The sequence below is a fragment of the Bos indicus x Bos taurus genome, chromosome 4 (assembly GCF_003369695.1).
Source record: "Bos indicus x Bos taurus breed Angus x Brahman F1 hybrid chromosome 4, Bos_hybrid_MaternalHap_v2.0, whole genome shotgun sequence".
Classification (NCBI taxonomy): domain Eukaryota; kingdom Metazoa; phylum Chordata; class Mammalia; order Artiodactyla; family Bovidae; genus Bos; species Bos indicus x Bos taurus.
In genome coordinates, this window is record NC_040079.1 from 79312448 (window position 1) to 79325069 (window position 12622).

Sequence of the window (12622 nt, forward strand, 5' to 3'; positions counted from 1 at the left end):
GACTGCTTAAAGAAAGGATAATGATTCTGGGAAAGGTCAGATAGATTCTCAACTAGGTGATGGCACAGAATCTGGGAACAGACAAATAACACACACCTATATCCATTTCAGAAATAAAAGATCTGTAATTTTAAAATCAAGTAAAAATAAACAAATGGGACCTAATTAAACTTAAAAGCTTCTGCACATCAAAGGAAACTATTAGCAAGGTGAAAAGACAGCCTTCAGAATGGGAGAAAATAATAGCAAATGAAGCAACCGACAAACAACTAATCTCAAAAATATACAAGCAACTCCTACAGCTCAACTCCAGAAAAATAAATGACCCAATCAAAAAATGGGCCAAAGATCTAAATAGACATTTCTCCAAAGAAGACATACAGATGGCTAACAAACACATGAAAAGATGCTCAACATCACTCATTATCAGAGAAATGCACATCAAAACCACTATGGGGTACCATTTCACACCAGTCAGAATGGCTGCGATCCAAAAGTCTACAAATAATAAATGCTGGAGAGGGTGTGGAGAAAAGGGAACCCTCTTACACTGTTGGTGGGAATGCAAACTAGTACAGCCACTATGGAGAACAGTGTGGAGATTCCATAAAAAACTGGAAATAGAACTGCCTTATGATCCAGCAATCCCACTGCTGGGCATACACACTGAGGAAACCAGAAGGGAAAGAGACACGTGTACCCCAATGTTCATCGCAGCACTGTTTATAACAGCCAGGACATGGAAGCAACCTAGATGTCCATCAGCAGATGAATGGATAAGAAAGCAGTGGTACATATACACAATGGAGTATTACTCAGCCATTAAAAAGAATACATTTGAATCAGTTCTAATGAGGTAGATGAAACTGGAGCCTATTATACAGAGTGAAGTAAGCCAGAAGGAAAAATACCAATACAGTATACTAACGCATATATATGGAATTTAGAAAGATGGTAACGATAACCCTGTATATGAGACAGCAAAAGAGACACTGATGTATAGAATAGTCTTATGGACTCTGTGGGAGAGGGAGAGGGTGGGAAGATTTGGGAGAATGGCATTGAAACATGTGAAACGTCATGTATGAAACGAGATGCCAGTCCAGGTTCAATGCACGATGCTGGATGCTTGGGGCTGGTGCACTGGGACGACCCAGAGGGATGGTGTGGGGAGGGAGGAGGGAGGAGGGTTCAGGATGGGGAACACATGTATACTAATTAAATAATTTTCTATTAAAAAAAATAAATAAATAAAAGCAACAGGGCTTAAAAAAAAAAGAAAAAAAAATAAAATCATTTTATATTCCATCTGACATAACTGCAAAGGACATTAATATTGAATAATTTTGTGGCATTTATGTAGAAAATACCTTTCCAAAAGAGATGATTGAGTTGTATTCCTGATGTTATATAAACGAAACTAGAATTTGACCCTCAGGATTTCCTGTCCAATTTTTTAATGAATTGCAATCCACAGGTTTCTACAGAGATGCTCCTCAAGCATCCTAAACATGGGACAAAATAGAGCTAGGTGGGATGCAGGAAACCTAGTTAGGAATCAGGGTCTTGGTGGTCCCACAAATGCTGTAATCTAAGTCACTTGGCTTGGTCTTCCATGTAGGGATTTGAGTGAAGAACCAGTTCAGCTGCTTAAATGAAAAAATGGGAGTCTCATCTTATAATCTTACTTTACACATGAAGAAATTGAGGAACAGAGCAATTAAATAGCTTGCCCATGGTCATCTGACAAGAAAATGGCCAATCACACTTTGGTTTCATCTTGAGTCTCCCACCCTTAATTACAGCAGTTTGGAACCCTGTATTTTGATGTCTACCTCAAATATAACTTACAGATGAGAACTGGGGAATGGTCTATAAGATGGGCATTCAGTAAAATAGTGCTTGATAAGCTCCCCTGAATATGGTCTCTTACATACAGTAGAGCACACTTGAATGATATTCACAAGTAGAAAAGAGATTCTACTTGAGAATATCTAGTCATTATTATCAAGTTTAAATAATTTATTCCACTGTATTATGACAATCCTACCCAAAGCCATAGGAGGGAGCATGTTATTCTTCATTCTTTGTGTTGAATCATTTCAGTCATGACCAATGTGACCCTATGGACTGTAGCCCGCCAGGCTCCTCTGTCCATGGAATTCTCTAGTCTAGAATACTGGAGTGGGTGGCCATTCCCTTTTCTAGGGGATCTTCCTGACCCAGGAAACTAACCTGTGTCTCTTACATCTCCTGCATTGGCAGGCAGGTTCTACCCCCAACCAATTAATAAAGGAAGGAAAGCTATGCCAAACTTAGTGTACTGAAAAGCAAAGATATCACTTTTTCTACAAAGGTCCATATAGCCAAAGCTATGGTTTTTACAGTAGTCATGTACAGATGAGACAGTTGAACCATAAAGAAGGCCAAATGCCAACAAATTGATGCTTTCAAATTAGGGGGCTGGAGAAGACTCTTGAGAGTCCCTTGGACTACAAGGAGATCAAACCAGTCAATCCCAAAGGAAATCAACCCTGAATATTCATTGGAAGGATGGGTTGAAGTTCCAATACTTTGGCCACCTGATGTGAAGAGCTGACTAATTAGAAAAGACCCTGATGCTGGGAAAGACTGAAGGCAATAGGAGAAAGGGGTAGCAGAGGATGAGATAGTTGGATAGCATCATGGACTCAATGGATATGAATTTGAGCAAACTCCAGGAGATAGCGGAGGACAGTGGAGCCTGGTGTGCTGCAGCCCATGAGTTGCTAAGAGTTGCTAATGATTTCGCAACTAAACAACAACAACTCAACTTGCTCAGAGACATAAAATTCCACAGGAAAAGTAAATCACTTGTTTAGGCTTGTGTGTTTTGTTTACATTGGGAAAAAACATGTGACATTAATGACTATTCAAACTTCTTAGCCACCAGGACCTCAGTGTGAATCGGTTCGTTCATCCTGATTTACAGTGGATCATCCTAGGTATTTGGTATAAGCGAGTGGAAATCCTGAAGAATGAAAAAAGTTTGTAAGATTTGCCTTTTTCCATTTTTAGGGAAAGTCTTATTCCTTTATTTTCTTAACATTATTCTTAAAATTTTCTTAGCTATGCAATTAGTACATTTAAAAAATTAAATGCTTACTCAAGTGGAAAGAAATACTATTAAAACCATCAGAATGGTACTGTAACCACAACCAAGCCATGGAGGGAAAAATCTGAAACCATAACAAAGTATGATTTTTACTATTATCCTTACAAGACTGACAAAAATATTGTGTGTCCCTCCAATCTGTTGCAATTTTTGTCTTCCTTGGGCAAGGGCATTCTGAAGTAGGGAGTATTTGTTTCCAAGCTACAAAGCACATTCTGTTTATCAATGTCAGGTCAACCCTAGTATAGATTTCCTACTGCAATCAAACTGCTCAAATAGTATGTTTTAGGTATTTGAATGATAAAGTCTTGTTACCATAGGATCTACTTATTACGCTGAGAATTTTTTTCCAAAGATAAGACTAAGTGACATACATACTGACACAGTCTAGTTGATTTTAACAGAATTGTTATGAATCAGTTTATTGTTGTTGCTGTTTGGTCTCTAAGCATGTCTGATTCTTTGGCACCCTCATTAACTGTAGCCCACCAGGCTCCTCTGTCCATGGGATTTCCCAGGCAAAAATACTGGAGTGGATTGCCATTTGCTTCTCCAGGGGATTGTCCCAACTCAGGGACTCAACCCACATCTCCTGTATTGGCAGCCAGATTCTTTACCACTGAGTCACCAGGGAAGCCCTATGAATCAGCTCCCTACAACAAAAGGAACACTATTGCTCTTGAATATGTTAAAATATATGTATTTCAGGCTAGTAAGAAAGCAATACCTATTACAGAATCTAGATATACTCTACAGTACATATTTTCTTCAAGTTCTGTTCACCTTTAGAAGATATAAAAGTCAGTTATTAAAAATAAGTGAAAATATTATGTAAAATATTTCAACGTTTTCAACACAGTTGATAAGAAAGAATTCAAGCATGAAATCAATATCCATGAGAATGGAATTTTCTTTTAACAGTGATTATAATTTTGGAGATATTAGAAAGTAGTGTAGTATTAATTTTCTGACAATGTATTTCCCTAATTTACTCGTGTTTTTTTGTTTTAACTGATAGGTTACCACTGATTAGAAGAACTGACTCCTTCTAAGACTCATCAGATCGTTTACTGTAAAAACTGTATCTTTCTAATTGTGAAAAAGGTAAAGAAAAAATTTTTACCGTTCTTGTTTGGCATTTAGATGGAATAGACTCCAGTCAACCCACATTCAATTTGCAGGAGAATACCAGGTTCAGTTCAGTTCAATTTCATCCAACTTTTTGTGACCCCATGGACCACAGCAAGCCAGGTCTCCCTGTCCATCACCAACTCCCGGAGTCTACCCAAACTCATGTCCATTGAATTGGTGATGCCATCCAACCATATCATCCTCTGTCATCCTCTTCTCCTGTCCTCAATCTTTCCCAGCATCAGGGTCTTTTCAAATGAGTCAGCTCTCTGCATCAGGTGGCCAAAGTATTGGAGTTTCAGCTTCAGAATCAGTCCTTCCACTAAACACCCAGGACTGATCTCCTTTAGGATGGACTGGTTGGATCTCCTTGCAGTCCAAGGGACTCGCAAGAGTCTTCTCCAACACCACACACAGTTCAAAAGCATCAATTCTTCGGCACTCAGCTTTCTTTATAGTCCAACTCTCACATCCATACATGACCACTGGAAAAACCATAGCCTTGACTAGACGAAGCTTTGTTGACAAAGTAATATGTCTCTGCTTTTTAATATGCTGGCTAGGTTGGTCGTAACTTTCCTTCCAAGGAGTAAGTGTCTTTTAATTTCATGGCTGCAATCACCATCTGCAGTGATTTTGGAGCCCCCCAAAATAAAGTCAGTCACTGTTTTCCCATCTATTTGCCATGAAGTGATAGGACCAGATGCCATGATCTTCGTTTTCTGAATGTTGAGCTTTAAGTCAACTTTTTCACTCTCCTCTTTCACTTTCATCAAGAGGCTTTTTGTTCTTCTTCACTTTCTGCCATAAGGCTGGTGTCATTTACATATCTGAGGTTATTGATATTTCTCCTGGCAATCTTGATTCCAGCTTGTGCTTCTTCCAGCATCATGATGTACTCTGCATATAAGTTAAATAAGCAGGCTGACAATATACAGCCTTGATGTACTCCTTTTCCTATTTGGAACCAGTCTGTTGTTCCCTATGTAGTGCTGTGCAAATGGCTGTGTTTAGGTGGAAAAGCCAGATAGAGGGCAAAAATATCCATGAGTGTCCCAGGCTGACAGAAGGTAGGCATAGGGCAAGAGTACATAAGCATTTTCTACATAGATAAGATTTCAGTATGTTAATCATCCACAGAAAAAAAATTAAAGAGGAGAATTTTGAGGAAATGCTCTGTGTGATGATATTTATTGTTTCTACCACCAGTAGGTAGGTTTAGTTTAAAAAAAAAAAAGATCTAGAAATTTTTCTAAAAAAAAAAAATCTGTTTATACCTGGCAAAATGATTTGTTTCAGTTGCGTTTTCCTTGTACTTTGATCTTTTTGTACTGATATTTATGCTTCTGTTTTATGATCTCTTTTAATGACAGAACTAGACCTCTTGGCAACCACTTTCATCAGACCCGGGAGTTGGAAAGAAGCAGGTGCTGAACCTCAGTTTTTCCTTGAACAAGAAAAATGGGGTGCAATCGAAACTGTGGGCTCATTGCTGGTGCTGTCATTGGTGCAGTCCTGGCTGTGTTTGGAGGGATTCTAATGCCAGTTGGAGACATGCTTATTGAGAAGACAATTAAAAAGGTACAAGTGGTATCAAGAATATTTCTTTTCATCCTGATTCAGTCTACCTTGATTTGTGTTTGGCTTAGGGTTCCTGTTTTATATTTCATTATAACCAGCAATTTTGTGTCTAACACAAAGGTGATTTTGAACAACTGAAACTCTACATGATAGAGAAGTAATCAAAGTATGATGTATACTCTGTATGAATGCACTGTCATCTTAAGTCTAAATATTTAATTTCTGATAAAAACTATTATAGGTATGCAGATAAGTAGAAGTAATTCCATTAAATTATGTCCAAAGAGTATGCTGATATGCTTTTCATATGCTTTTGAATGAGAAATGAGTGTTATTTTGTGAGGGTACATTTATAAAAGTAGTTGCCCTTTGGTTACAGTTGATTAAAGAAAAATTGTATATAACTTAAAACTGTGTTTAATATTGACTTAGGAATATTTGGTAAAACTGGTAAATTTTATTTTTGTTTGGTAAACTGTTATATATGTGTATAATATTAATATGATTCTTATAAACATTTCCTACTGATGAAGGTTGATAAGGGACTTTTAGAAAATATTTTCAGAAATGTTATGCAGAACATATCCCAGTATATATATGTATGTATATGTGTGTATATATATGTGTGTGCATATATATATATATGTATGTATACAAACAAGTTCACTACAGATTTAACTAAAAATAAAGTGACAATACATAGGCTTTGCACAACAAACTAGAATCTGTCTCTCATCCTAGTTCCTTCTAATTCAGCTTTATACTCACCAACTTTAATTGATAAAGTAAAGGAAGACTAGACATAAGGAGATGTAGATCTGCTGGAGTCCTAAACCAGGGATAGCAAATTCAAATAACTTCAGGGTTTGGAGACAAGCCTTTAAAAAAGCTACCAAGGACAATATAAAAACAAGACAATGACTACTGTGAAGTTAAAAGTGTGTGCCCTGCTCAGAGGCATGTATGTTTATTTTTAAAATATAATGCTGGCCAAATAAACTTATCTGAGTGCTAGCCTCAGCTGTCATCCTGGTTCAGATGCCAGTGGTCTAGATGTCAGTAAGCACAATGTACAGAGGAGATCAACAACATACTGGAGTTTCTGTTCCTGTCAAGACCTTTATCTGTCTCATCCATTCACCCATGTTTGACATCCTACTCTTACTAGGAGTTTAAATAATTACAATTATTTTTCACTAAAGCACTGCCTGACTCAATATGAAGATTTAATTTCAAATCTAGTTATCCAGGACAAGAAGTTACTATTTTCCAAAGCTTTTTTGGTTTGTTTTTGTTCAGCTAAATGCTTAGTCTATAAATTAAAAAAATTTTCTGACTGTATTATTATAGCTATTGTCTTAGTACAACAGATTAAGAAATAGGACATTTTTGGTACAGTTTCTATACTTGTATGCTATATTTGCTTAATAACCACACAGGCATTTCTATCTTTTCTCTTGCTAACTGACAGCAAAATTGTAACCTCATGGATTTAACTGGAAATATTATACATTAAATACCATCTCCTTCCTTGGAATTCCCAGTTTTCTTGATATTAATATAGCTGAATAGAGACAGACAGGAGATGGTGAGGTGTGGAGTGTCTAACGTGTTAGAGAGAACTGCTACTGTCCTATATCCTTTCTACTCTATAAACTCATTTCCCTTCTGTATCTGTGGAGTGAGAACAGGATAAATTTTGACACACAGACTATAATTTTTTATTTAATCTTCAGAAGAGAAAAGCCACAATAATCTTCCAGTTACATTATCTTAGACTAAGATTTTTTTTATTCATACTTGATAATCAGTAGCGAACAGTGATCATCTATTGTTTCTTCTTATTATTCAACAATATTATACATACAGAGTCTCTGTTAGACAGCATGAGAGGCACTAACATCTATTTTAATTGTTTAATATTTATCTCTAAGTTCATATGCCTAATCTTCAGGAAATAAGAGTTTTGAGACATCAAAAATTTGTATAGAGGCTAAGAGAGAATAAATATTTATCTCAAGAAATATAAATTTTAACTGGGAAAAAGCATATTGTAAAAAAAACTACAGAGACTTGTGAAACTCTGTACTTGAATTCTAAAGCATACACTATTTAGAAAGAGAACTTTCACAGAGTATTCAGTAACTTCAGGAAGAAGGTGAGACTTGAATTGGATTTTGAAGTATAAAATTTTGAAAGTCCAAAGAGCATTCCAATAAAAGTGTCAGGGGACTGCTTGATGCCATGGGAAAAAGTTGTGGACATGCAACTAAATATTGTGACGATAGAAGGAAAAATATTTTTTTTAATGTGTCAAACCAAAGAGATAACAACAAAGATGATTGGAAAGATACTAACATGGGGTAAAATTTAGGAAACTTTTGAGCATCAGGCAGAAGACTAATTAATGACATGACAGGCAATAGTACTGTATATTTACCTGTAGTTGTTAGATATAACAAAATCTGCATTTAGAGACGGGTATCAAATATACTGAAGAAGGAAACGGCAATACAATATACTAGTAAGTTATATGCGACACATACTAATATATTATACTATATACTAAAATAAAGCATTTTTTAGTCCCACTAAGAGCTTCATATATACTAATTCATTTAATCTTCACAAATATCAATGAGAACGTACTACCATCACAAGACCTTAAATCAACCTGTCAACTCACCCAGCCAAAAGGAATATGAGTTAGTTTCTAAACCTAGGCAATCTGAAGGCAGAGATGAGATGATTTATACATTTTGCACTCTCTAATTCTACAACAGAAAGTGTTGGAAAGTGAGGAGACCAAAAACAGGAAATGTTATGTAGGACATGATCACTTTCAAGGAGAATTTAACACTCACTTTTAAACAGATCTTTGCACAGTTTGCACAAAACAAAAGGCTCTCTGGTCTAGTGTGATGGAGTATGTAGAACTGATGTGTGATGGAATGCAATGGATAGAGGAACTAAATAAATAGGGAAAAGAGGAGTAAAAATTTCAAACTACAAGATGTCCAGTTGTGTTCTTGATAGAAGCATGCATACCTTAGAAGAATAAAGCACAGAGGTTTTATAAATGATTTGAAAAGAACATCAGTGTATATTTCAAAGGGAAGGTTTAGAGATTTGTGCATTATTATAGAGAATACAGATAAAACTAAACAATAGATATGTTTGAGGAGAGTTTGAATATAGAGACAAAAGAGCAGAGAAATTATTACGCTATTTGTGCATTCAGAGGTAAGTAGGAAGACAACAGAAAACAGAAAAATTATTTTATATGAAGCAATGAAAATAATAGACTAATTTTTTTAGAAGTTATTTTGAAGCCAATTTTTAAGGAAAAAGTAAAATTATTTCAGGCAGATGAAAATTAAGGAAATAGTAGTTAAAACACAGTCACTAATAACTTTAAAATTATATTTTCAGTAGTGCTGAGTAATAAAGTGGGATAAAATAAAGAAATAGAGTGCTTTCCCTTCTTATTTTTGAAATGAGGCTTACCTGCAATCTTTGGGTCACACTGTAACTCAGCTCAATATTCACAGACTAAGACATCATCTCTAAGACATCACCTCTTGGCCTTTTGGTTAAGATTAAGTGGCTCAGATGGTAAAGCATCTGCCTGCAATGCAGTAAAGCATCTGCCTGCAATGCAGGAGAGCTGGGTTCAATCCCTGGGTCAGGAAGATCCCCTGGAGAAGGAAATGGCAACCCACTCCAGTACTCTTGCCTGGAAAATCCCACGGTCAGAGGAACTTGATAGGTTACAGTCCATGGGTCGCAAAGAGTTGGACACGACTAAACGACTTCACTTTCACTCTTCAAGACATCATCAGAAGCCCTTCAATGGTCAGGAGCTGTGTAGTATAGTTAAGACAGCCTGCTTTTGCTCTCAGATTATCATATAGCGGTGTTGACCTTGCTTATTTTAATTAGGTAAAGATGTTGGGACTTTTTCATTTAAATAAAACTGTTTCTTTTAAATTTAGTTTACAAAATTATTTTAAATATGAGATTAGCATATGTATCTGTTTGGCATACATGTAGAGGTCAGATCTTTGAATTATGTGTAAGCACAAAGAGCCAAGTGTCTTGCCCCTGCCACAAGAGCACTTAGGTTAATGCTGCTATTTTACAAATACACATATATATATATATATCGGAGAAGGCAATGGCACCCCACTCCAGTACTCTTGCCTGGAAAATCCTATGGACCAAGGAGCCTGGTAGGCTGCAGTCCATGGGGTCGCTAAGAGTTGGACACAACTGAGCGACTTCACTTTCACTTTTCACTTTCATGCATTGGAGAAGGAAATGGCAACCCACTCCAGTGTTCTTGCCTGGAGAATTCCAGGGACGGGGGAGCCTGGTGAGCTGCCGTCTATGGGGTTGCACAGAGTCGGACACAACTGAAGCAACTTAGCAGCAGCAGCAGTAGTGGCAGTATATATATATGTATGTATATGTGTACATATATATATATGTGTGTGTGTATATATATATATATATATATGTTATATTACCAGTCAGTTTTTCTCTACAATTAAAACTCATTGCATGTAACTTGCATTATTTAATGGACTAACAGCAAATTGGCAAAGTTATTACCTATATATAAGCACCATAAAAAATTAAAGTGCTTAATTTAAAAAGATAAGAAAACCATCTCATTTTGTTCTCTAGAGTTGGGACTCTGATACTTTGTGGTTCTCAAAGATGACACCTGATACCAATATCTGAAATGGCATAAAACAGTCGATACATTTTACCATTATATTTCTTTATTCACTATTTCCAAAGGAAATTTTGTAGGGTTTTTATGCATTATAGATAATTATGCATTATGTAGGGTTTTATGCATTATAGCTGAATGCTTTTATACCAGTGTTTCAGATCATGATTCCTAGTGGAATTGAGTGGGACCAGCAGATTTATGCAATCTTGCTAGATAGACTAAAAGTCAATGGCATGAGCTGCCACAAATGTGGAAAGCAGAAATTATCAAAGGACTTCAGAAAAAGGTCAAAGTTCTGGCACCACTCACAAAGGATAATTTATCACCTGACACCATAAAATATCACTTGATTAATATTGCTGAATATTATATAACAGGCAATTTTAAATAGTTTGAATTCACCTATTATATTAACCGTGGAACATCAAGATAGAAAATCAAGATATCTTTTTCAATTAAAAGACTAATGTTCAATCATACCATCATTTAATTACACCATTTCCTTTCCCTATTCTTGAAACAAATGATCTTCTCATAGCCAAAACATGCTTCCAGATAAAATAAACATAAATGATTATTATTTTGACTTATTAAAATGACTATAATTTCAAAGCAATAGTCAATATTTGACAGTAAACTTTATACACATATATATTAATTTCATGATGTATGCTTAGACTATTTCTAGATATGATAAAATAATTTTTACCTTATTATAGTATCTAAAAGCTCAAAAAAGTGCCAGACATATATAGGTTGTTAAAGATAGTAGAATTTGCTCTAAATTTAATATTAATATATGAGAACATGAAATAATATAAAATAAATTCTAAATTTAAATAGTAAAACATGGATTAAACATGTATTTGCATATTAACTCCAATAATAAAATCACTTAAAAATGTTTTAAGAAACAGCAAGTCAGCATGTGTACTTTTCTTCCTCCAGCCCAATTTAATATCAACATAGTATACTTTTCATGCCAAATAAAAACTCTCCCATTTTAGGTTCTTACATAAACACTTGGAGGCTGATTTCCTGAGTTTCAGAAACACATTATATGTAATCAATTCCACCAGTTGTTAGTCTGAGGCTTAAGTGATGACTTGATAATAACCTGAGACCAAAACCACTTTTTGACTGTTAGCACAACTGGCTTTAATATTCTAATCCTTGCTTTCTCTTTCTCTCAGCATGTATACACATAGGAGAAAATGTTTTGATCATAGGAAGACTGCTTGTAACTGGTTCTAAACAGAACAAATTGTGGTAGTGAGTGAAGAAGATAAAGACTCTCTTCAGTATGTTTCTGCTTTTTAGGGAAGTTTTGATTTCACTGGATGGAGAATAAATATAGAAGTGATTAAATAGCAGAAGTGTCACAGGATTTTACATGAGTTATTGCCACATGACTGGTTCAGGCAGGAATGCTATGAATGAAATAAATAATACAATTATACCATATTCCACCTATATTGACTTTCAGAAATATTAATTTCATATAATTCAACCTCATATTATTTCCAATATTATTATTATCCCTATTTTATAAATAAGGAAGCTGAGGTACAAGAAATCAAATAACCTGCCCAAGTTTAAATGGTTAGCATATGATCAAACTGGGAATCAAACTCATAGCATCTATTTCATTGTTAACCACTTCACTCTGGGCTTCCCAGGAGGCTCAAACAGTAAAGAATCTGCCTGCAATGCATGAGACCCAGGTTCGACCCCTGGATCAGGAAAATCCCCTGGAGAAGGGAACGGCAACCCACTCTTACATTCTTCCCTGGAGAATTCCATGGACAAAAGATCCTGATGGGCTACAATCCATCCAGTCACAAAGAGTCGGACACAACTGAGCGATTAACACTTTCACTTTTCACTCTAGGCTTTGAGTAAAGAAGCCAATATACTTAGTCAGGTTGGTAGTAGGGTAAGGAAATCTATTCATAGATTAAAATCTGCTTTATATGATTCCATCTTTCAGTACTATATAAGAACCTTGAGAAGTG

At 35.7% G+C, this 12622-nt stretch overlaps 1 protein-coding gene across 17 annotated transcripts in view; it reads left to right on the forward strand.

Annotated features, from left to right (window-relative positions):
- Positions 1-12622, forward strand: part of LOC113891585 (platelet glycoprotein 4) — a 93790-nt gene that overhangs the window by 53805 nt on the left and 27363 nt on the right. For 13 of the 17 annotated variants that reach the window (XM_027539794.1, XM_027539797.1, XM_027539800.1 and 10 more), the window contains 2 exons: positions 4173-4258; positions 5659-5866. In XM_027539794.1, coding sequence (XP_027395595.1) covers positions 5747-5866 — 120 coding nt within the window. In that variant the 5' untranslated portion in view covers positions 4173-4258; positions 5659-5746. Of the gene's footprint in view, positions 1-2925; positions 3031-4172; positions 4259-5658; positions 5867-12622 lie in introns of all 17 variants that reach the window. The other 4 variants (XM_027539806.1, XM_027539803.1, XM_027539802.1 and 1 more) reach the window with 2 other exon arrangements.